At 37.9% G+C, this 26,586-nt stretch overlaps 2 protein-coding genes across 6 annotated transcripts; both read left to right on the forward strand.

Moving 5' to 3' along the window:
• Positions 1 to 1,662: 1,662 nt before the first annotated feature.
• Positions 1,663 to 26,168, forward strand: LOC148878459 (uncharacterized). Of its 5 annotated transcripts, XR_016102225.1 has the most exons (6): positions 1,663 to 2,045; positions 2,161 to 2,237; positions 7,872 to 8,064; positions 8,430 to 8,578; positions 13,600 to 15,440; positions 15,604 to 16,580. XR_016102225.1 is itself a non-coding variant. In XM_088955004.1 (5 exons), the coding sequence occupies exons 2-4, from the start codon at positions 2,184 to 2,186 to the stop codon at positions 8,558 to 8,560; spliced, it is 378 nt and encodes a 125-aa protein (XP_088811130.1). In that variant the 5' UTR covers positions 1,663 to 2,045; positions 2,161 to 2,183; the 3' UTR covers positions 8,561 to 8,578; positions 25,718 to 26,168. The 5 variants fall into 5 exon arrangements, 4 of the variants coding, with proteins under 4 accessions (XP_088811130.1, XP_088811132.1, XP_088811124.1 ...); XM_088955004.1 differs by lacking the exons at positions 13,600 to 15,440; positions 15,604 to 16,580 and adding an exon at positions 25,718 to 26,168; XM_088955006.1 differs by lacking the exons at positions 13,600 to 15,440; positions 15,604 to 16,580 and adding an exon at positions 20,689 to 20,975.
• LOC148878460 (uncharacterized) lies at positions 19,438 to 20,205 on the forward strand. Its single transcript, XM_088972540.1, has one exon. It carries the CDS (start codon positions 19,438 to 19,440, stop codon positions 20,203 to 20,205), a length of 768 nt encoding a protein of 255 aa, XP_088828666.1.
• Positions 26,169 to 26,586: the final 418 nt, after the last annotated feature.

A 26,586-nucleotide genomic window follows, 5' to 3' on the forward strand; every position in this document is an offset into this window, starting at 1 on the left:
TAGAAAACAAAAAACGACTGCCTACTAGTCGGTTTCTGGTCATTAAAGTCGTCACCGGTCATCCCTCCAATCTCTTGCCGCCACTACCCTGTTCAGACCGTGCAAATGGAGAAGGCAGGGGTTTTCTCCATATATATGGATAGTTTGGGTATTATAAAAAATATTTAGGGACTGGATTGTCTCAAAATTTTCGAATATGCATTTATTGAACGAGTGCTTAAAAAAGTCACCTTGAACCTATTTATTCTTTAAGTGCTTATTTTCGAAATAAGCACTTATACCTAATTTATTTGCCAAAGAGGAATAAGTGCTTATTGTATGGTCCCATCACTTATTTTAAATACTTAAAGAAGTGAAGTCAAATAGGACTTAGGAGACACTGCCACAACCAATTTCTTTTTGAGAATTTTATCATTTTTTGTATGTTTTATGTGATTATTATTTTTTAGTTTGTTTTATAATCTGTTATTAGTTGAAATATATATAACAAGGAATAGATGATTATTATTTTTATAATTTTCTGCATTTTTTCTTTTATAGTAGAAAAATATAATTTCTAATTTTTGGCTGAATTTTTTTTTGAAAATTTTTATAGTTTTGTGTTTTCTTTATTTTTTTTTCCTTTTTATTTTTTACCTCAAAGATATAGTTTTGGAAATGTTTATCATCATTTCCTTTATTTTTTTATAATTATTATTTTTAGTTGAAATATATAATTTTTTGAATTATTTTATTATTTTATTTATTATTATGAAATATCTGAATTTTTGGCTAAAAACATACTTTTTGAAAATCTGTATCATTTTATGTATTTTCACTTTTTAGCAATATCTATCAATTTTTACATTTTTTTGTGGTTTTGTATTTTTATGCAATTTTTTCTATTTTTTATACAACAGTTTTGCAATATTTTTAAAAATCCAGGGTTATGGTAAAAAAGTTTAATTTGAATTAGAGAGTCACATGTTAGAGTAGATCAGGGTCAAAGGCCTATTATGACGCACTAACATGGGTGGCAAATGGATTAATGAGTTAATTATGAGTATGTTGATAATCAACCCACACCCTACCCAATTCATCCATTTGCCACTCCTAAATTATTTTCCGTTGTAACCCGACCCACTCGTACCAACCGATCCAATCAGATTAGACCGGCCCGAGCACCAAGGCGCTGTAGGTCGGGAGACTTCTCGGCTACCATTCCAAAAAGCCAAAAACTGACGTAGACATAACTAGCTTGTCTAGCAACTATCCAAGTACTCAAAATAAACTACTCCACGTGTTCTAGAATTCAACTATCAGACTATGAGAACATGCCACGTATAGCAACTGTACAAGTATGGCAGACAACAGGCATTTATGCATTTATGGCCACTTGATATTTATTTTCACTTAAACAGTGCTAGGGTTTTCTAACTTCTAACAGACCCTCGAAATATCTCTCTCCGTAAATAGAAGCATAAAATGACTGAGATGTTCCTAATTCAGGGTTGCAAAAGGCTGTGAGGACGGTTATGTAAAGATCAAATCCAAACTGTAGGATTATGGCTGTAACTTGGGCCAGGTTACTCTAAACCCAACCAGAATTAACCTCAATTCGACCTAACCAGCTAATCCGACCTGAGAGGAGACATATATAGTGAAAAACAGTGTGCCATTAGCATTGCTAACGTGAGAGAATCGTGGTTTTGGCATTAAGAGTCAAGAGGAGGATCAATTTAGTTAATTTTAGCGGAACCGCAATAACCCGTCACCGGCGAGCAATTACATGGACCGTGGAACGGAGAGGGATAGTCATCTGGGCTAAAAGTTAAACTAAGTGGTGGGTCGTTGTGGGCGGTCGGGCCCATCGGTCCATTAAAAGAAGAGAGAGAGAGTGAGAGAAAGAGAGAGAGAGAGAGGGAGAGAGAGAGAGGGAGAGAGAGAGAGAGACTGTCCTCCCTTTTATTTTTCTCTCCTGCACCTGCTCCTCTCACCTACGAATTCTCTCCGCAGGATCATTTCTCAAATGTAGAAACTATCCCCGATTCACGCCATTTTACACGGTAAATACTTTCGAACTCAGCAATAGGATTCCCATAGTTTTGTCCAATTTTCTGAATTATTGGAACAGTTTATGCAACTCGGGTGATGAGTGGATATTTCTTATGAAAATTTAAGGTTTTTGACTGCCAACGTTGGAGATGAACAAAGAACGGCAACCGGAGCCTCTGGACTTCTTCATTTGGACCGTTGAGGTATATTCAGTCTTTTCTTTGAGTTGAGCCTGGTGTGGATCTTTTGGTTTTTGTCAAGCAGATCTCTTTATGCAGTTTCTGCAATACACACGAAATTTTATCAGGGCATTAGATTAGCTCTTTATAGTTATTGAGAATTAGAGATCTGAATCTGTCACCTACCCTGGTAAAATGTCTGGTTAGACATGATTTTCCTATTCTACTGAATTCATCATGAACTACGTCCCAAAATGAAGTCTCAGATTATAAAACCTGGCTTTCATTTTTAATTGGATTTGATTGTTCAATTTTAGGTTGTTTGCCGCATTTAAACTTTCTAATTTACAGACCAGGGGTTTCAACTATTCTATAATTATTTCTTGGAATGGCTATGAACCATAAAATTCAGTATTAATAATTAACCTAACCAACTAAAAATGGAAACTTGATTCAATTTGCATCCCTACTTCACTTGTTATTGACAATTGAGATGTGTTGGCGTTGTGCTGTATCAGTGTAGCAGTGGAAAGATGCACATGTGTTGATCCTTATGCTTTACAATTACTAATTACTATATTGTCTCTTATGTTCTTCCCGTATTGTTGTGTCTCCCTTCCTTTTTATTTGACATAATCATTCCCTCTCCATATTTGCAAGTTAGCATTGCAACGATCTCTGTGCACTCTCAACTTTACAATTTCAACCAACCAATAGTGTAACGATTAAAGAACACTTTAGGTGTGCTACACTGCACTCCTGTATTTTTCAAAGCTATCTAATTTGTTGTACTTTTTCTGGTGGTAGGAGGGAGAAAGGATTAGCTGCAGGAAATAGCTGTTCAGCGGGCTGTGGAGCCAATGATAACACTCCACACCAATAATAAAATATATGGGACGAACAACCATTTAACTTCTCACTGTGGGCCCCATGTATTTTCTCGCTGGTGTGGGACATTATCATTGGTTCTACAGCCCGCTGAACAGCCATCCCGTTCAGCTAATCTGAATTCGGTAGTTGGATGGTACAAAGCTAATGCGGAAGGCCCATGTTCCTTTAGATTCCTGATTAGAGATGCAAAAGGAATTATCCACCAATCGGATATGACATATTGTTTAGGTAGGAACAGGGTCAACAGAGATGAGCTGGTGCTGGATAGCCTGGACCATGGACTAATGTGTGAATCTGGGATGGATCATTTATCTGTTGCTTATCAGCCTTTGTCTGTTGCACTGAGCCCCTCCATTCCAATCTCTTTGAGTTCTGGGCTTTTACCACCTTATTACTCTTCATAAAAGTACTATTTACTGTTTCTGATAAAGAACAAGCATCTACTTTGCCCTGACATGAAGAGAAGAAAATTCTAACCATAATCTCCAATTCATGCAGTTCCATAATCCATTTGGTGTTACCTAATCTTCACTTCATAACTTGAAATTTCAAGTTTTTCCTTTTTTTTTTCTCTTTCCATAAAAAATTGAAAAGAATATTATTTGATTTATTTATTTTAATCCTGTATCTGTACCAATAAGTTGTTATATTGTTTACAAAAGACCAACAAAATCCACAATGTACATGTGAATAGCTGTAAATTTGAAGCTTTGAGCAAGCCATAACGTGATAGGTAATAAGACAACACCATGCTGAGAAGATGCTATATGGTGCACAAGATGGTCCTGCTTATGTTTTCAAGCCATCTGATTTCGTTCTCTTTGAAGCACTCAGAATAGCGGAAATAGGAAACTCATGCATTTTCATGGATAAAATGAGTGCATTTTTAGAGTCTTTCTTCATCTAGTTTATTAGATTGATTGCCACAAGACACTGGCTCCTATCTGTCACATATCCTCTTTGTTCCAGTTACTGAAAACCAGCATGACTTGTGAGAATAATATGAGTATTACTTTGTATTTTGAAAGGAGCAGTTATGTACTATATATGTAAGAGTGGAAGGAGTAACAGTTTCATCTTCAAGCCTGATCTTGCTTTTTACATCATAAAGCTTATGTCAGTATCTCTTCTATCCTAGTTGATGCCATATGTTTTCACACTGAATTACTGATTCAATGCCACACCTGGTCTTTCTTCTATAAACATAACTTGTAATTTTGTAATTTTCTTTATGAAAATTTTCATTCAATTATATATTCTTTACATTGGAGTGTAATTGGATATCTTGGTGTGGTTGTCGTTTTTGAAAATAGATCAGTTGTCTTGCATGTTCACATTTTATTAATTTTTCTTACTATTAAGTTGATGGTAGTCTTGGAGAGATGTTGATATTGAGGGTCACTGCTAGGGGCCAATTTTGTCAAGCTGATTAGATTCTTTATCTTTTTTGAACCTATTTTGCATGTTGTGCAGGGAAGCCCATTGTTAGGCTAGCGATGCCCTTGCTAGTTTCTTTGACACCCTAGGGATCTTACTCATTTCATATCCTTATATCATTATACATCTTTTACCGTTAGAGATTAAAAAACTCCTAAGCTCCACTGTTTTAGCATCTGAATATATGAAACATAGCATATTTTTAAAATGTAAAATCAATAAGTGACAATGACATGATTCCTTAAACAATATCTTACCTAAGTATACAACTAACTATTCTCTAACTTATATGTATATTATCAAACTAGTCAACTGTTCAGCAAAGCATTGGAAAAATTGTTCTAGTATAGAAAATTTATAAAAATGTATGTTGTTTTTAGAAAACATCCTCATGTGACTGTGCTACCAGAATAGGTTAAATAATGGCAAGAATGTTGAGGAGGGGAGGTAGTGGAATACTTGCGCGAAACAAAATAATTTGATGCTATGACCATCAGGAAAGACAGGCTTTGGTTGCAGAGCAGAATAGAGTCCACCTTATGAGAAATATTTGAAGAAGGTTCAAGTGAGGAGTGGTTTCAGTTGAATTATCAGATACCAGAAACAAAAGAAAGAAAAAGAAAAGCTAAATGGAATGGCTTACTTCTACTGTGATGGAGAGAAGATTTGATCATTTTCTTTTTCCTTTCCTTTTTTTTTTAATTTTCTTGAGGGGGTTGTTTAGGGTGGGGATAGGGTGGAGTTTGAGTGACAAGGATCATTTGAAGCCAGGTAACTGTTTAAATTGCAAACCAGTAATTTTTTGCTGCTAAGTTTGAAGTGAAAAGAAACAAACAATAGGAAGTGCAATGGCTTGACCCAAATAATGAAAATTTGTAATAGAAACAATATTATTAGTTAACATGGTGAGTGTTGGACGATGTGGAGATAATCAGACAAATATAAGGTGTGAAAATAGCTAAATGGTTAAAGACTAAAGTCTATTTGGCAAGATATGCAACCTAGTTAACAGGAAGATGGAAGGGGTCGTGTAGTTCCACTGCCTTTTTAATTCCATAACTGAAGAAGAATGATGGGCAGAGGAGTTTTTCTATTTGGATATTGAGCCCATATGCAAGCTTTGAACTTAAGCAGACCTTCAAAAGGGTTGTCAAGACATGTTACATTATCCTTCATTGTGAGACAACAACATATTTCACAGTGCTGAAGTAGGTTGAAGGTTATCACCAGAAAGAACAGAGGAGCTAAGTGCGAGACTGATCTAGTTGATGTTTGAGGAGTGTAGAGAAACTGAGCCGAATGGGCCCTAGTCCTTTAGTGTCATTCTTATTAGTTCCTTCTTGTTATGTTTTCTTATTGGCCCTTTAGCTTCTGTTTTGTTTTTAAGTGTATTGCTGATGTGGATGCCTACTTAAGGGCCTCCTTGTAAATTATGTAACTTAAGTAAGTTTAATAAAAAGATTAGAGTAGGGGAAAGAGGAGATTATTGAACTCCTCCTTTCTTTCTCCTTTCTTCTCCATTTTTCCTTCTTCTTCTTGCTGTCTTCCTCTTATTCCTTCCTTCTTTCTGCTCTAATCTAAATATTTCTACTAATTTTATTGGTCTGAATCACATCTAGGAGCTTAGAGAGATTGATACAGGGTTTGAGATTTGGGGGAAGTAATATGGTCAATGGTGAAGATTTAGAGGAGGGGAGCAAGGATATGGCCAAGGAACTTGCTGAGTCTTCATAAAGGAGTGGTCTTTTATCTGTTTGTCCTAGTTCAAATCTGAAATCCAATCTGATTAAGTCAATCTGGAATTCCAGATTTGATCCATTTATAATTGGATCAAATATGGATCCATCCCAATCTTATCCCTGAGAATCAGAATCCAACAATTTAAAACAAGATAAATATATCTCTATTAAGTCAATCCAAATTTGATCTATCTATGATCAGGTCAAATTCGGATCTGGCCCAATCTGATGAAACAGAATCCAATCTAACAATATTACAATATACGTTGGTTCAAGTCAGTGTTTCATGGACTCTCTTAAATGAAGTGTTCGTGTTGGACACACATCTGGCTCCCATGTGTAATGTCCATGCACCTTTCATTCAATTGTCTGTTTTTACTAAAGAGTAAAGAGTCATTTGCTTAACTTCTCTAGTCTCATAGATGTTATTTTTAAGCCATCTTATTCACGATATATAATATCAAAGTCATATCTTGTTCATTTTATTAGTAATATAAAATATTACTGTGGAGATCAATGTGGAGATCAATGTGGAGACATCATTAGTCTCGTACGTGAGAACATATGAGGATTGTTAGATGCACAATTCTTAACCACAGTTTGACCGTACCCAGTGTGTGTAGGGGTGATCATTGTAGGTTAAAATGGAAAAGCCAAACTGAAAATTTTGGTTTTGGTTTTTTTTGGTTTGGTTACTTTGGTTTTCAGTTAGTTTGATTCGGTTAATTTGGTTTTACAAAATATCGGTTTTGGTTTCAGTTTGGGAAATTCACTTAACCGAAAAACTGAATTAACCAAAATTATTATTTATATCATATGTATACGGTTAAAATGGAAAAGCCAAACTGAAAATTTTGGTTTTGGTTTTTTTGGTTTGGTTACTTTGGTTTTCAGTTAGTTTGATTCGGTTAATTTGGTTTTACAAAATTTCGGTTTTGGTTTCAGTTTTTAGGTTGGGAAAATCACTTAACCGAAAAACTGAATTAACCAAAATTATTATTTATATGATATGTATACATATATTAATATCTATATATGTGTTATTTATTATATAGAATATCTATAATATAATAAATTTAATATAATATAATATCATATTATAATATAATATTATATTGTATAATATATATATATATATTAATATGTTAATGCATATCAATATATTAAAGAATTTTAGTTTTAGTCGAAATAACCGAAAATTTTGGTTTTTGTTATTTTGGTTTATTAAGTTTGGTTTTTAACCGAATAAACCGATTGCTCACCCGTGTGTGTGTCTGAGAGGGAGAGAATCATGATTTGCTTGTATTGTGGTCAAAAGCACATAAATCTAAAATGCTATTACATAAACGTATAAGACTGTATATGGAGCAGCCATTCATCCTCTTAAATGAAAACAGGAAAGTGGCATTAGGGCTTATAGAGGCTTTTATAACTGGATGAATAAAAACTGGCAAACCGTACTATCTGAAAATAGATATAGATTATGATGCTATATTTATTTTACTATGAGTATACTGATATGTTTGAAATTGAATCATGGCAAGAGAAAGATATTTACAATGGCCTGAGAAACATGTATGTGTTTTTTCAGGATGTTGGTTTGTGGTTGGAAGAGATAAATCTTGGTAGCTATCGCCAGATTTTTGAAGATAATGGTGTCAATGGAGAGTACTTGGAGAGTTTGTCCATGTTCACCTCTGAACAAATTCTACGGTTTATAAGGAGGTGCCACATGAAATGGGGAGACTTCATCACCCTGTGCAAGGAGCTCAGACGCATTAAGGGTCTCTCTCTCTCTCTGTGTAGAAGCCCTTTGTAGTGTAGTAACCATTTAAATAGTCTATTGAACGGGGTGCAACTTGGGTGGGCTCAGGTTAGAATTTGTTAAAATCTGAATGGGCCCATGGCTACCCTTGAGCTGAAAGTAGCCATTTTGTGAAAAAAAAAGCCAAAAGTTAGGACCATATCCAGTGCAGCCCTCCCAAGACCCCAGATTTCGAGGACAATCATTGTGTAACGGCCCTTTAAATGACTTAATACGTTGGACTTCTCTTCAATTTTAGATACAAATGCCATGGTGCCATTATGATTATGTAATGCAGACTACTAAAGTTGTGATTGCATTGGATGCATCAAATGAAATCTGCAGTGGCTTGCTTGAAAGGGGAGCAAGAAGTCCGCCGGCCATGGTGGGCTCCATCCTGCCTCTCAGCAGTTTTCGTTAAGGTGGCAAAGCGAAATAGACAGTCTAGAGTTGTTTCCTTGAAGCTGGAACCATGATGTGGATATGGCTTGTATGTACGTGCTTTTCTTCTTTTTCTATTGGAGTATAAAGAAAAGAAAACTCGTTTTTATCTTTTAAAAGATTGAAATAGTGTTGCTGTTAGCTAAAGCCTCTTTCTATGTTTCAAGCCTTTGTTTATTCAAGATATATTGGTATTGTAGTTATTTGCTTTTGCTAATCTCTCTTGCTTAGGGAAAGAAAAGTAATGAAAAGAGAAATTGGCTTGAAAATCCTGGTGAGTCCATACTCCGTACCATGATCTGACACATCAAAAGTTGCTCACATTGGTAGTTACCGGTTTGAATAGTTCGCCTTGTTCTTGAAGAATCTCAGGAGATGATCACCCGACCTGAGATTCTGCTCACATATTATGGTGGTAAAAAGATTGGTGGTGCTTCAGCTACTCGTGTCATTTCTCTCCTATTTCTTGATGGGTTTGCCTTTGTCGACAGAGTAGCTGAGGTTCGGGTTGTCTTGGGAGGAGGATCATGACGTAGGTTAACCATCCAATGATGCAACAGCTTGGGCGCAATTCTGTATGGTCATGACCTCCGTGTTTTTCCAGGTGACAACAAAGAAACACAAGGAGCAGGATTAGTATGCAGGACAGAAAACCAGAGAGACCATATGAATGGTGGGACCACCATGACTCCTCTGACATAGAGAATGGCATCTGATTAAGAAGGAAATTTTGCACCGAAACGGGATTTTTGCTATATGCTGATTGTGTTTGCCGCATGGAGTGAAGATTGCCTAGGAGCCACCATCTTTGAAGGTGTGTTTTGTATTGTAGAAGATTTTTCTTCCTCTGATTGAGAAGCAGCTAGTCGTTTTAATTTAGTAGCAGAGATGTCTCGCCATCTGTGAAGCAGCACTTCGGATCATCTGCCTACGTTGATGATGGTGGTGGAGAAATATAGGCTGATGGGGTTGATGGGGAGTCATCGATGGAAACCTAGGATTTCACAGTGGCAAGAATGGAGATAGAGAGAGAGATGAACTGGTTGCTTGCCCAAAAAATTGAACTGCTCAAGCCGGTAATTAAGCCCAACATGTTTGACGTGTCAGCATATGGTGTGGACTTGTTGAGATTTTTTGATCGAAGCGTATTTAGAGAAAGATACTGCATCATCAAATTCACATATGGCTTCCACTCACCTCCCTGTTAAAAAACAACTTGAGCTGTTCCAAAGGTAAAACTTTAGCTGAGACACGAACTCAGATCTGGGATATAGCATAAAGAGAAGAAGAAGAAGAAGACTTTCTTCTATAGGTGTTTTAGAGAAATCGATCTTACATTTGAGATCCAACAACTTAGATCTCAGATCTGCATCTATTGCCGCCGCTTTGCCGTCGCCGGTGAGCATCCAATCATCTTCCTCCTCTCCTTCCCTCCTTTTTTCCTTCTTTCTTTTATTCTTTCTCAGTCGACAACAATTCTCCTTTCTCCTGCTTTCTGGCTTTCTCAACCGACATCTCTTCTTTCTTATATGAGGTTTGCATATTAGAGAAAATCTCATATAAATATTTGCCTTAATATGCAAACCGTCTGAATTGTTCGACCTGGACGGTTGAACCGTTGACCCGTAAATCGATAGCTAGAACGGTTTCATTTCCATGTCAGTTTTTAAAACCTTGAGTAATACAACACAGCTTGCATGATCCGAATCTATCTATATATTAAAGCGGCGGGATGGGTGTTCGTTTTGGGCAACGTGGCTTGCTTTGTGTCCAGAAAATGGCATCTGCATGTAAATTTCTCTGAGTCGTGTGAATATATTACGAACAAGGGTCTGATTTTATATTCACATGTTTACTTTTTTTTTCTGTATCTTTCATTTACCTCTCAATCCTGTGAAGGTATGATGTCCTTTTTCATTGTTCACCAGTCATGTGAATATATCACAAACGACAATCTGATTTCGGCTTCAATCAGGGCAAGCCTGTACTTGCACCAGTCCCAACAGCTTATTGCAACCTTGCATCGAGAATATCTCCCCCATGTAATAAAGTACATGAATAGGGAGATATTTCCAATGCAAGGCTATAGATTTGTAAGAACATGCGTTGCCCTGATAGAAGTTGAACTCTCCACTGATCACTTTAAGTTTGCTTCTAACATTCAGAACAAATGAAATACAGAAATTTATCAACAGCATTACCATTTTGGACCACGACTCCCAAGCTTTCTTGCAAAAATCTTCTAAATAGGAATGGAAATTTTCCACGTTTCCCCAATTCATGTGAGTATCCTCCTTGAATGGGGTGGGGATAGAAATGATTTCCCCCATGGGGACGGAGATGGAGAAATTTTAAACTCCTTTAGCGGAGATGGGGTGGAGACAGAGAAAGCACTCCCCGTCTCACGGGACCCCAATCCCTGCCGGTGGGATCTCCACTAATACATATGTATATATATATATATATATATATATATATATATATATATATATATATATATATATTATATATGTATATATGTATACATATATCTATATATTAATATTTTTAAAAATATGATTGAATATGTTTAAATCTTTTTTAATAAGATTATAAATTTTAATTATTTTATTTTTATTTTTATTTTTTAAATAAAATAAAAAACAAAAACAAAATAATTAACGTTATAAAAAATCACCGGAATAAGAGGAAATCTAGATTCTCGCGGGGACGGAGATGGAGAGAGAATCCCTGTCCCCGCCCCACCCGGTTGCCATTCCTACTCCCAAACTATGTCCACGGACTATGTTTTCGTTTCTCTTGATCATCAAAAATCTCCCGCAAACTTCCCTACGGTTCTGCTTGAAATTCTGTCCTTTGAGAGAATAACTTCACTAGAATTCTTCTCCGCTACCCTGATTGACACCCCCCTCAAACCCGTTAAATTGCTCCTCGACCTCAGTGCCTCTTTCAGTTGGATAGATTGCGAGAAGAACCACAAGTCCCAAACTTATCAACCCATCCCTTGTAACTCCCTCGATTGCTCCAATTGCTTCCATGCACTGGGGCCCGGCTGCGCTAACAACTCTTGTTCACTCTTACCTGAAACCCCAGTTACTCGGAAAACCACCATAGTCGAAGCTCTCATCAACTCGTTCGCGTTGCCTACTACGGACGGACACAACCCCGGCCGACTCGCACTGATAGGGGATTTTGTGTTTTTCCTGCTCTCCAACATCTCTGCTCAAAGGTCTCGCAGAGGGCGTCACCGCTCACCGGGTTAGCCGCATTGGGCCGGTCGAACTTTTCCCTCCCGGCGTAGATTAGCAATGCATTCTCTTCGCCTTACTTGTTTGCTCTCTGTTTGTCCAGTTCTACATCAGCTCCTGGTGTAGTGTTCCTACCCAAAATTGACCTCTCAAAGTTCCTTTTATTTACAATCCTCTCCTTGATCCGGTGGGAAACACCGTCGTTACCTACGCAGGACATCCGTCCGATGAGTACTTCATATGAGTCACATCCACCAAAGTTAACGGAAAGGCCCTAAAATAAAACAGGACTTTTGGCCATTGATCAGAAAGCCTTTTAGCGCATCAAATGATGTTTTCTGTACCAGAGTTGGGCCGGCTGTGCCAACCATTGATATGACCATGGTTATTAAAACCGATCTGGTGACTGAATCGGTCAGGGTTATAGTTATCGGGTTGAACGGTTTGATCGTTCGAACTGAATGCTCGGCCTGTTCTAACAAAAAAAATTTAAAATTTCAAAAAAATAAAAGCGATCAAAATTGTTCGAACGGTTAACCACCTGGTTCAGCAGTTCGCTGATCAAAACCAACGGTTTTGGGGGAAAATCTGGTTTTTAGGGAAAACAGAATTGGTCAGGTGACCGGTTCTTGATTTTTTTGGTTCGACCATCCGGTCTAGTCTGGTTTTGAAAACCATGGATATGACATATTTTGGAGATCTTTGGGGAGAGGAGATATCTGTTCATGGGCCAGGTAGCCCGACGGACCAGCCTGACCCCCGGACGGGCTTACGCATGGATTTTAGCCCATAGGCTTGACCTCAGGCCTAAAAGCCCGAGCTCGATTATTTTACAGGCCAGGCTCGGGATTTGTCACAAAATCTTGGCTCGACATTTTGTAATTTATTCTAAACCCTAGCCAACTAACCCTTTCCTATTCCCTATTTTCATCTTCTATCTTCTCTCCTTACTCTCACTCTCAAGAATCGGCACAAACCCAGACAGGCAACCACCGTTCTCAGTTTCAAAGGTGACAGGCGAGCTCAAGCACCGGTCCTCTCTCTCTCTCCGCGCGCGCGCGCGCGCACAATTCTCATTCTCACTTGCACTGTCGCATATTCTCAAGAACCAACGAACTCAAGCACCGGTGAACTCAGGCACCGGCGCCAGCCGCACCACCAATGAACTCAGTCGCCCCTCTCTCCAACGGTGAGTCCTGCATTTCTCAACTTTGTACAAATCATGCATTTCAGCCTCTTTTACTTTGTAGTCTATATCTATATAAGTCATGCATTTCTCAAGCTCGGACTTGAAAAAATCATGTTAATAAAGAGTAAAAGCCTGGCCCAAGCCCAGCCCAGCCCAACCCATGAACAGGTCTAAGAGGAGGTGTCCATGTAATGCATAAAAAAGATGATGGTTCAACCCAGGGTTAGAATTTATAGTCTGGATATCTGTTACAAATTAGTGCATCTTACTTAGTTAAATTTTTGTTGCTATTTCTTCGGCATAGACTAAATCAGTATGAGCTGTCAAATAAAAGAGTAGTTACTCTGCGGTGATAGGTTTTTATGCTAATTTGTTTATTGTTTTTAGGAAAAGTTGTTATGTTTAAATCTATAAATTTCAGCAGTCTAATGTATTTTTGACAGTGTTTCAATAAAAGTATTTCCCTTAATCAATTTATGCTCTTTTTGTGTTATGGTATCATAGCAAGGTTGAGGTTCTTGTTTATTTCACTCTTATTGTCTATCAAGTTCATCTTGTTGGAGAAGATTGAAACTCAAAATGGAAATCAATGAGAGAAGTAGTTCTAACACACAATATGGTGTGGAGAAACTTGTAGGCACAAACTACAAGTATTGGAGAATGTGCATGGAGGCTTTTCTTCAAGGTCAAGATCTTTGGGAACTAGTTTCTGGTGTTGATGAAATTCCAGCTGACACTCCTGAAAATGCTAAGTCATGAAGGAAATGGAAGATCAAATGTGGAAAGGCATTATTTGCTCTGAGAACATCAATCAGCAAGGAGTTCATTGATCATGTTCGTAATGTTAGTTCACCAAAGGAAGTTTGGGATACTCTTGAGAGACTGTTCTCTAAGAAGAATACAACAAGACTACAGTTCTTAGAAAATGAGTTGCCAATGTTGAAGCAAGAAGGTATGTCAATCTCAGAATATTTCCTTCGCGTCAAGAATATTTCTGCTAAAATTTCTGAGCTAGATCCCAAAGAAAAAATTAGTGATGCTCATCTACGACGGTTTCTCATTCGTGGCTTGAAGACGGAATACATACCCTTCATTACATCCATTCAGGGATGGAAAAAACAGCCATCAGTTGAAGAATTAGAGAGCTTGCTCTCTAACTAGGAGGCCTTAGCTAAGCAAATGGTTAAGAATCTCAATTCATAACGTGATGATGTTCTCTTTTCCAAAGAAAAGTTTTCTAAAGGCAGCACGAATGAGAAGAATGGTAATGGAAATAGCCCACAAGGTAATAAATCTTTTAAGTGTTACAAGTGTGGGAAACTTGGGCATATTAAGAGAAATTATTGTGTGAAGCTCTCCAAAGCAAATATTACTTGTGAGGAAGATGAAGATGACCAACTCAACTGGGAGTAATGCTTCACTACTGAGGTGATTGAAGGAAGAAATAACATTGCTCACAAATCATCACCAAATCAAACTACAGTCAGCTACATCAAAGATGAATGGATCATTGATTCTGGTTGCCCACATCATGTGGCCGGAAATGATTCACTATTCTCAGAGTTGCATCAACATAATGGAGAACGAGTCATTGTTACAGTTGACAATTCAATCTATCCGGTGGTACAAGAAGGTGTTGTGAAGATTGGTGCCAATAACGCAAGTATTCAGTTGAATGATGTCTATCATGTATTAGGTTTGAGGAAGAACTTAGTTTCAGTTTCTCAAATAACTGATTCTGGAAAATATGTTTTGTTTGGCCCAAACGATGTGAAAGTACTTGATAATGTGAAAAATATTGGGGCTAATGTTGTTCTCTCTGGTGAAAAGAAAGGCTCTTTATTTGTCATGTCGGTGGGGGAGGCATATGTGAAGAAGACAAGCCAAGCTAACAGTGCAGCAATCTGGCATGCTTGGTTGGGACATGTAGGCTATCAAATGTTACAAATTTATGGCATACCAGATCTTCAAAATATACAAGAAAATGTGATTTGTCAAGGCTGCTAATATGGCAAATCACATCGACTTCCTTTCAAAAGCTCATCAAATCGTAGATCCACTTTGTTCGAATTAGTTCATATTGATCTGATGGAGCCAACAAGAACACCAAGTTACAACGGTTATCATTTCGTCATGGTGTTGGTAGATGATCATTCCAGGTATACCTGGATATATTTCTTAAAAGAGAATAGTGAAGCATTATCTAAGTTCATTGAATTCAATAAGGTTGTAGAAAAGGAATTTGGACAGAAAATCAAATGTTTGAGGAGCGATAATGGAGGTGAATTCATGTCAGCTGATTTCTTTCAATATTGTGATAGCAATGGTACTCAACGACGGATGACGTGTCCGAACACGCCTCACGGTCTAATTCAATTAGTCTTTCATGGCTACATGAGAAAAATCTTCCTATAGAGCTTTGGGAAGAAGCAGTTCAATGTGCATGCCATGTGATGAATAGGCTACCTCCTTGGCCAGGTAAAGAAAAGGCTCCATTTGAGATAATGTATAATGTGAAACCAAATGTGAACTACTTTTTGGTGTTTGGTTCTATTTGTTATGTTCATATTCCTAAAACTAACCAAACCAAACTTGATCCAAAAGCAAAGAACTGTATTTTTTTTTGCTATGACTCATGCAGGAAAGGATGGAGGTGCATGGATCCAAAGACGAAGAAATCTGTCACATCTAGAGATGTCGTATTTGATGAGGTGTCATCTTGGTATCTAGCTCAAAAATTAATTGTTCAAAATATAGATTCTGATCATGATCAAGATAATATGGAACTGTTTCCTGAAACTAACACACAAACATCTGATAACGGTGATCCTGGTCAACAAAGAAGTGATGAGTCTCCAGCTTCTTCAAGTTCAAACAATGGTGAGCAAGCAACTAGAAGATCAACAAGTGAGAAAAGACAACCAGTCTACCTCAAAGATTATGTGCAGTTCAATAATTGTACTGTGACAACTTGCTTGTTTACAAGAGCATTAATAGAAGAAGAACCAGCATGTTATGAAGAAGCAAATGGTTGTCCAGCATGGGAAGCGGCAATGCAAGAAGAAATTGAAGCCTTAAAGAAAAATGAGACATGGGAACTTGTGCCTAAGCCAGAAAATTGCACTCCGGTCACCTACAAATGGGTTTATCAGTTGAAGAAGAAATCAGATGGCACAATTGACAAATTCAAAGCTTGTCTAGTACAAATGGGTTTATCAGTTGAAGAAGAAATCAGATGGCACAATTGACAAATTCAAAGCTTGTCTAGTTGCTCGTGGCTTTTCTCAAAGGTATGGGTTGGATTATGAGGAGACTTTCAGTCCCGTGGCAAAAATGGTGACCGTGAGGTCAATTGTTTCACTTGCTGCTTTTAGAAACTGGAGGTTATGGCAACTTGATGTAAAGAGCACATTTCTTTACGATGAATTAGACCGTGAGGTGTTCATGGAACAACCCAAAGGATTTGTCTCCAAGCAATTTTTTCAACATGTTTGCCAGTTGAAAAAGGCATTGTATGACCTTAAACAAACACCACGTGCTTGGTATGGTAAAATTGCTCAATACTTCATCTTTTGTGGATTTAAAGTTGCTAATTCAGATTCTAGTTTATTTGTAAAATTAGAATCAAAGATGCATTTGCTGGTTTTACTATACGTGGATGACATGATAATCATCGAAGATGATGAAGCTGAAATTTCTCAATTGATGAACAATTTGTCAACTCAATTTGAAATGAAAATTTTGGGTGAGATTAGATGTTTTCTTGGGCTAGAAGTGGAGAAATCAGATTAGGGATATTTTATATCTCAAAGACGATATGCAAAGAGTCTCTTGGAGCGTTTTGGAATGGGGGAGTCAAGAGAAATGACTACTCCCATGGAGCCATATCTTAAGCTCAAGAAAGAGGAAGGAGAACTATTGAAGGATGCTAGACGGTTTCGACAACTTGTTGGTAGTTTAATTTACTTAACTATCACAAGACCAGAAATTGCATATTTTGTAGGTGTTATTTCTCAATTTATGCAAAATCCAAGAACTCATCATTTAGATGTTGCCAAAAGGATTTTGCGATATGTAAAGGGCTCGCCTGCTTATGGTCTTATGTACAAGAAAGGAAGTGATTTTGTCTTAAGAGGATTCACTGATGCAGATTGGGTAGGTGATGTAGTCGATCGTCGTTCAACTTCAGGGTACTGTTTTAGTCTTGGTTCAGCTGTTGTTTCATGGTGTAGTAAGAAACAACCAATTGTTTCTTTATCTAGTACTGAAGATGAATATATGGCTACAACAATGGCTGCACAAGAATGCATTTGGTTGAAGTGTTTGATGGAAGATATTTTTTCTAAGGTTCATTATGCTGTGCAGATTTATTGTGACAATGAGAGTGCTATTAGACTTGCTTCAAATCCATTTTTCATGGGTGAATAAAGCATATTGAAGTCCATCATCACTTTGTTCGTGAAAAAAGTGTTGAATCAAGAAATTGAGTTGCAATGAATTCCTACTTACAATCAAGTAGCAGATATATTTACAAAGGCTTTAGCACAAGTAAAATTTAAAAACTTAGAGTTGCACTTAGAGTTGTTGATCGTAAGCATGCACTAAGGGGGAGTGTTACAAATTAGTGCATCTTACTTAGTTAAATTTTTGTTGCTATTTCTTTGGCATAAACTAAGCCAATATGAGCTGTCAAATAAAAGAGTAGTTACTCTGCGGGATAGATTTTTATGCTAAGTAGTTGATTGTTTTTAGGAAAAGTTGTTATGTTTAAATCTATAAATTTTAGCAGTCTAATGTATTTTTGACAATGCTTCAATAAAAGCATTTCCCTTAATCAGTTTTTGCTCTTTTTGTGTTAATATCCTGCACATGTCATCCTACACATTTCCCTGCATGACGTATCAAAGTGAGATACGTCAACATCATACAGATTGAAAGATTTATAGGTGCGAAGCATGAAATACTACCACACGATTAATAGTTTAACACTAAAAAGATGCATGTTTAAAGGTTCTCTTCAAAACACATTAAAATAAAAGTTATAAAATAAAAAGAGAAATGAAGATAAATTTGTGTTTTCTTAGAAGGTTTCCCCTAATAATTCAGGAGCTTATGATAAATAACTATAATTTTGATCTTGAAAGCATGATCAAGCTAATAAAGGGGAGAAGAAAGAAAAAATGGAAAGCAAAGCAGGAGAAAAGAGCATTGAAACAGAGAGAGAAGATTGTTTGCTAGCTACGGTGATGGTGGTGATTGAAAAGGAAACTTCTCATCCCTTCCTTTCTCTCTGGTTTGATCATCAACAATGAAGAAAGAGAGGAGACCCATCTCTCTCTCTCTCTCTCTCCCAACACCACTCTGCCCCTGTTTTTCTCTCTTTTATCCGTCCATTCTTACATTTCTATAATTATTCCATTCGTGTGATATAAATCATGTCATCCTTGCAATAAAAAAGATTACAAAGAAGTTACGGATGAGTTCAATGGCATTAAGCTTTCGTGGTCTTTCAACAAAAACTCTAGCACCCAGGTTTCAGATTACCATTTTTATTCTGTTGTCAGTGATAATTTTCTACACACTCACATTCCATAAAGCGTCGCTTGGAACTTGTCAATGACTCCCTCTTTTTTTGTTTTTGTTTGAATGAATTTTAAATTTTAAGAATTTTGGGAAACTATTAAGCCCGTGCATTCTTAGCGTAGTCTTATCTCTTTGCCTTATCTCTTGATGTATGAGTCCTATTTGGTGTATGTATCTTAGTTGTTCTTGCTTTGGTTTTCATTATTCATTTAGGAGTTTGTATCCTAATCACAAGAGGGAGCTAACTCTACCTTTGTATATATATATCTTGTAATGATCGGCTGACAAAAGATATAGAAAAAAAATCGTTCCCTTCAAACACGAGTTTCTCATGGTATCAGATCCCGGTTCGTTTGACTTTCACACTGCATTCTGAGCCTGCAATATTCGATCTTCTCTGACCTCTGTTCGTGGAGCAGATTGCTGAAGAGTTTGCAGAACTCTATTTGCTTTCGATTGTCAAAGCTGGTGGCTGCAATATTTGATTATTTCGGATCATTGCTTGTTTGATCTTCTTTGACCTCTGTTTGTGGAGCAGATCATTGAAGAGTTTGCAGAACTCTATTTGCTTTCGATTGTCAAAGCTGGTGGCTGCGATATTTGGTTTTTTTTTCGGATCATGCTCATGAAGCAGATCTCTGAGGATTCTGTAGGGTTCTCTTTACGACAGTCAGTCAAAGTCGGTAGTTGTTCTTCGCTGAAATCAAGAAGGAAATGGAGACATCTTGCTTTGGCCGATCGATCATGGCGGATGGAAGAGAGAAGCAGAATGAAGGTGAGGGTGGAAGCAGAAAGGTAGTCTCACCGTACTACCTGGCTGCCAACGACAATCTGGGTAATATAATTACCCGTCCAATTGAAAGGAGATAACTACGAGGAATGGGCTCAAGCAATGCGAATGGCACTCCGAGCCAAGAAGAAAACCGGATTTCTCGATGGAACTATATTTCAGCCTGTGGACGATTCATCGGAGTTGGAAGACTGGTGGACTGTAAACTCAATGCTGGTTTCATGGATCCTCAACACGATAGAACCAAGCCTACGCTCTACAATCACGTACATGGAGGCTGTGAAGGACCTGTGGGATGACATCAAAGAACGGTTTTCAATGGGCAATGGGCCAAGAATTCAGCAACTCAAGGCAGATCTTGCGACTAGCAAACCGGCCGGTCTCCCAATCGTGACATATTATGGCAAACTGAAGCAAATCTGGGAAGAACTTGCTAATTATGAGCAAATTCCGACATGTGACTGTGCGGGCTGCAACTGCAACATCGCTGCAAAACTGGACAAGAGACGAGAAGAAGAAAGAGTCCATCAGTTTCTGATGGGCTTGGATGACTTAGTATATGAAACAGTATGTTCCAATATTCTGGGCATCGATTCGCTGCCGAACTTGAACAAAGCCTATGCCATTGTGATACAAGAGGAGCAGTTGAGAACCATGACCCGCGACAAAGAAGAAAGAAAAGAGGCGATGAGCTTTGCTGTGCAAGCACAAGGTGGCACAAAAAGAAAGGGACATGATACAAAAGAGAAATCTGGAGTGTGCACAAACTGCAGACAAACAAGACATGAGGCTGAGAGTTGCTTCCAACTTATCGGCTACCTGGACTGGTGGGGAGACCGGCCGAGATCTACTGGGAGTGGGAAAGCTTGAGGCCGAGGAACACAAGGTAAATCTAGTCATGGACGTGGAGGTGGACAGAGAGCAAATGCTGCACAAGCGGTAGGGCAAACTTCTGAACCGACCCACGCGACAGAGGGAGATCACACTGCATTTGGTGGATTGACTAATGAACAATGGTCCACTTTTCTTAATCTGTTGAATTCTTGCAAACCCAGCACAAACGAGAAGTTGACAGGTATGAATTGGATAATTGATACAGGAGCTTCGCACCATATGACAGGAAACCTGAACCACTTGTGTAATACCGAGACCGTGACCAGTTGTCAGGTTGGACTGTCCGATGGAAAGCATGTCATGGATATAAAGAAAGGGATCGTCATTTTGAATGAGCACATGAAGCTTACTGATGTGCTTTATATTCCTTGTTTGAATTATAACCTGATATCTGTGTCGCAATGATTAGAAGAGTCAAATTGTAATATCCAATTCACTAATAAGTTTTGTGTTATACAGGACCGCACTTCGAGGATGGTGATTGGTGCGGGTGAACTACGCGGAGGGCTCTACTGCTTCAAAAGTGCGTGCTCAAGCAAGGTTCACAAAGCAAAGGTTGAAGCTTCATACGAGTTATGGCACAAGAGAATGGGTCATCCTTCTGAGAAAGTAATTAAACCTCTTCCTGATTTGAACATTAGATGTGATAGTGAAAATATGATATGTGGTGTTTGTTTAAAAGCCAAACAGACAAGATGTACGTTTGATTCTAGTGAAAACAATGCTAAAGGGACTTTTGATTTGATTCATTGTGATTTATGGGGTCTGTACTCGGTACCGGCGTCTTGTGGTGCCACGTATTTTTTGACCGTTGTTGATGACTTTTCAAGAACCGTTTGGATATTCTTACTTAATGACAAAAGTGAAGTAGGCAAAACACTACGGAACTTCTTCACTATGGTTAAACGCCAATATGAAAAATTGGTGAAGATAGTTAGAAGTGACAATGGTACTGAATTTACTTGCTTGAAGGAATATTTCTCTGAGCAACGTGTAATACATCAGACCTCATGTGTTGAAACACCGCAACAGAATGGATGTGTCGAGAGAAAGCATAGACATATACTAAATGTTGCCAGAGCTCTTAGATTTTAGGCCAATCTCCCTATTGAGTTTTGGGGAGAATGTATTATGACAACTGGTTATCTGATCAACAGGACCCCCTCCACTCTCCTTTTGGGTAAATCACCGTATGAGATGTTGTATGGGCAGAAACCAAGCTACAAACATATACGTACATTTGGGTGTTTGTGTTATGCACAAAGCCTGAATCGGACCAGGGACAAGTTTGCCAGTAGAGCCAGACACTGTCTTTGTGGGATACCCCTTTGGCAAGAAGGGATGGAGAGTTTATGACTTAGAAAATAATGAATACTTTGTTTCTAGGGATGTGGTGTTTTCAGAAACTGAGTTTCCTTATGTTATTGAAGAAAAAAAGTTGAACGCAAACCCGATGATGGTAATCTTGCTTATAACCAGGAGGAGACTGAAGAGTATGGCGAAGAGAGGAAGGGAAAATGGTACTCGTGAGATCATAAGAGAGTCAGACCAAGGCGACAGGTGTGAAAATAATGAAGGGGAGAATGAAGTAAAGGGGGGTTCTATGGAAGAAACGAATGCAAGGAATGAGCAACTTGGACGAGGCCATAGAGTGAAGCATCCTTCCACCCGTCTCAAGGATTATGTCATACACACCACATGGTGTTCCAACCACAGTCAGAGCCCTTTTGCCAGTTCATCTCGCCAATCTCACTCCTCAGGTACTCCCTATCCTATAACACATTATGTGAGTTGTGATAAATTCTCTTTGCGACACGGCTCTTTCTTAGCAGCTATCACAGCAAATCATGAGCCCCAGAGCTATTCATAGACTGTCAAGGACTCTCGTTGGAGAGAGGCAATGAAAAATGAAATTGGAGCCTTAGAAAACAACAGAACCTGGACAGTGGTGGACTTGCCCCCAGGGAAAAAGGCTCTCAGAAATAAATGGGTCTACAAGATAAAGTATCACTCAGATGGCACAATAGAGCGGTACAAAGCGTGTTTGGTGATATTCGGAAACAAATAGGTTGAAGGGATAGACTACAATGAAACATGTGCGCCTCTGGCAAAGATGGTTACAGTCCGTACATTCATCAGATGAATGTGCAGAACACGTTCCTTCACGGAGATCTGCAAGAAGTGTATATGAAGATGCCCTCTGGATTTGCTTCGAGACTACCTCGGAAGGTGTGCAAGCTGCACAAGTCGCTTTATGGTTTGAAGCAGGCCCCTCGTTGCTGGTTTGCTAAACTAACAACAGCTTTGAAACAGTATGGCTTTACCCAGTCACAATCTGATTACTCCTTGTTTACACTTCGATGAAAGCATGAACAATTGAATATCTTGGTGTGTGGACGATCTTGTCATCTCTGGAAATAATGGCAATGCCATATGGAGATTCAAGAAGTATCTGAGCTAATGCTTCCACATGAAAGACTTGGGAGCTTTGAAGTACTTTTTTAGGAGTGGAGGTCGCCAGAAGCCAAAAAGGTATTATCCTTTGTCAGCGGAAGTATGCTTTGAATATCATATCAGAAACTAGATTGCTAGGATCTAAGCCAGTTGGACTTCCCCTGGAACAAAATCATAAACTAGCTCTAGCAGATGGTCCTCTGATGATGAAACCAAAGAGTTACAGGAGGCTTGTGGGTCATTTAATTTACTTAACCATTACCCGTCCTGAATTGTCCTACTATGTACATGTGCTTGCTCAATTTATGCAGAACCCCCGTGAAGAACACTGGGAGGCGGCTTTACGTGTGGTGCGATATTTGAAAGGTAACCTGGGACAGGGAATTTTTCTTTCGGCTGATAGTGATCTTCGATTGTATGCTTACCGTGATTCTGACTGGGTTGGGTGTCCACTGACACGACACTCTCTTACAGGATACTTTGTATTATTGGGACAAGCACCTATCTCATGGAAGACAAAGAAGCAACTTACAGTATCCAGATCATCAGCTGAGGTGGAATACAGGTCTATGGCAACAGCTACATGTGAATTTAAATGGTTAAAAGGGTTGTTGCATTTGTTAGGAGTTGGTCATCCTAATCCTATGCGATTACACTGTGATAGTCAAGCAGCCTTGCATATCGCTGTGAATCCAGTCTTCCATGAGAGGACTAAACACATTGAAGTAGATTGTCACTTTGTCTGCAATGAAATTCAGAATGGGAATATACGGCCTTTCTACGTCAGGACTTCCGAGCAACTTGCTGATATGTTTACAAAGGCCCTGGGCAGGCAACCATTCGAGCATCTTCTTGCCAAGTTGGGCATTTCCCGTTTACATGCTCCAACTTGAGGAGGGTATTAAGCCCGTGCATTCTTAGCGTAGTCTTATCTCTTTGCCTTATCTCTTGCTGTATGACTCCTATCTGTTGTATGTATCTTAGTTGTTCTTGCTTTGGTTTTCATTATTCATTTAGGAGTTTGTATCCTAATCGCAAGAGGGAGCTAACTCTACCTCTGTATATATATATATATCTTGTAATGATCGACTGACAGAAGATATAGAAAGAAAATCTTTCCCTTCAAACTCGAGTTTCTCATAAACAAAGAAATACAAGTAGTTCTATGCTGGTTAAATTGTTCAATCCTTTAACCGTATGACACTATCTCACTTTAATAGGTTGTGCAGGAAAATGTATAGAAATAAATGTGCAGAATATGTGCAGTTGTCTTTTTTTTTTTTTTATCTTTTTGGTTATATATTACCAATATGTTTGATTGTTTTGATTTTTGCCAATCGTGTCCTATGGATTTTCTTTGGAAGTGAAGAAAATCGAGCATCTGGGATTGGTGTGGATTTTCTGTTCACTCTCGTGCTTAGCATGGATTACTTCGCTAGTTAATATGATTAACTTAGATGTGATTCAGTTGAATAAAAAATTATAAAATAATCTCAGATTATAGTAAAAAGAAAAGAAAAGGGAAGAAGAAGACAACAAGAAAGATGGAGAAGAGAGTTCGGCGATCTCTTCTATCCCTCTTATCTTTTATTAATCTCATTAAAATTGAGCAAATTACAAAATTGTCCTTAAATGGGTGGTCAGTTCATCAACATACATAAAAAATATACAATAGATCTAAATAGATCTATTATTATTTAAATAATAATACAATAAATAGATCTAAATAGTAAAATAAACATTTTTATTCTATTTAAAATTATACAATAAATAGATCTAAATAGTAAAATAAAAATTCAATCACTTATTATTTAAATAAATTCATAAAAACTATTTAATGTCATTATTAGATATTATAATAATGATAGTATTCATTCAAATATGGATACATTTTTTATTGGTTGGTTCAAATATGTATACATGATTTAATACTTGAAATTTCAGGTAAAAAATAGGTTATTTTCGAGTTAAGTGGGCCAATGCAATTTTGACACAAATATGGGTCACCTACCCCAATTGTATTTTGAGCTTCTCACCCAATTGTATTTTGACACAAATATCCGCCTGTTTCGATCTGGCACCTACCCCAATTGTATTTTGAGCTTCTCACCCTAGGCTGAACTGTCATTCTCCCTTTTTTTATGCTGTTAATTTCTGCTTTGGTGTATATATAACACAAGCACCAATTTGGTAAAATTGAACAATAATGCAAAGCTAGTGAAGTTAGTACCAAGTAATGTTTTAAAACCATTATTGATCCAAATGGTCGTACTGTTTGTCTTAGGAACCATCCAGGCAATTAGTTACATTTTACTCTCAATCCGGTCTCTGTCCAAAAACCGTTGAATTGATCAATAATTCATTGACCCAGGCATCGAACCATTAAAACCCTTGTTTCCTTTTGAAAATGGACAGTATTGCAATAAATGATGTAAAGATTGTTGCAAACATCACACAGAGAGCAAATAATGGATTTATCAGTTGTAACAATTGGTGCTAAAACAACTTCTAAGACTTCCCCGTGGAAAAAAAACAGATACTAGGAGAGGAGGAACTTCAAAGAGATCTGGCTGACTTTTACCAAACGCCTTAATCAGATTTCAGAAGGTTAATAGTAAAGGAGGACAAGAAAACACACGACAAAGCTCATTTAGTCGATTTCAATTAACAAAGAAAGGTTGAAGATAGCAGAAATAAAGATCTTCTGAATAGGCAATATTCCCATGCCTTCAGGGAAGCTAATGTTGCGTTGCAGATTGACTCGTCATGTAACAGATTCCGGCAGTGATAACTCAATTAATTAGGATCTCATCGATATTTCTTTTAGGATAAATTATAAAGACCCCTGTACTTTGTTTTGTGACAAAGATCCTCTTATATTATGACAATGAGACAAAGATCCTCTTCCGTTAGTCTTTCATCCAAAAAAGCCGTTACAATATTTTTTAATTCCCGTACTACCCTTGTAACAACTAAACGAGAAAAACACTATTCATCTTCCCTGACCTTTTAATACTACCCTTTGTGCACGCAGGGGAGAGCTTAAGCAGCATCGGAGTGATGTATGGTACGACTGTAGCAAAGTTGGTGGCGGTTAATGGGTTAACACATCCATCCTTCAAACTTCAAAGCTTCAACACACCCATTGTTGAATACAGATCAACAGTTTGGTCAGACCAAAGGATCTGCAGGTGGTGAAAGTGGAACATTACTTCCTACCGATAAATACATCGTTCTGCAACTAGAGAGCGAATTCATTAAGATAAGTACCCTGTGACCATCATTTCCAATACATAGACAAGCTTTGGTGCTTTAGTTTGAGATAAATTTTTGTTGTTATTTGGTTCATGAAAAGGCAAAAAAAAAAAATCAACTCTTTGTATTCTTGCTTTTTTTTTTTTTTTTTAAATTATATTGTTTCTGCTATTCGAAATCCAAAACCCAAAATGAGTTTGTTGGAAATCTTGGTAACTCCCCTTACGGAAGTGGTAAAGTGCATACTAATGTCTGTCGGGCTGCAGATTGGTTATATTTCTCATTATAGAAGGAACATCAAGAACCTTAATGAACTCACAAAAATCTTAATTTCGAGGAGAGATCATACACAACAACTATTGAGTGCAGCTCAAACGAGAGGAGAGGAAGCCAACTAGCTGGTAATGCAAACCTAGGAAGAAAGAGCGGATGCCATATTAACACAAGTTCATAGTTGGCTTCCTAACCTTGAAAATGCAGAGAGAGAAAATAGTGAATGTTTTATTGGATATTGTCCTGCTCGTTACGTTTTGAGTCAAAGAGCAGAGTTGAAGATAGTGAAGATCAATTCTCTAATTGGCAAAGCAAAATTGTTTATGAATGAGAGTTGAAGATAGTGGAGATCAAGCAAGATATGGAGATCAATTC

The sequence above is a fragment of the Nelumbo lutea genome, chromosome 1, assembly GCF_056320005.1.
Source record: "Nelumbo lutea isolate HS-2025 chromosome 1, American lotus-T2T, whole genome shotgun sequence".
Lineage (NCBI taxonomy): Eukaryota > Viridiplantae > Streptophyta > Magnoliopsida > Proteales > Nelumbonaceae > Nelumbo > Nelumbo lutea.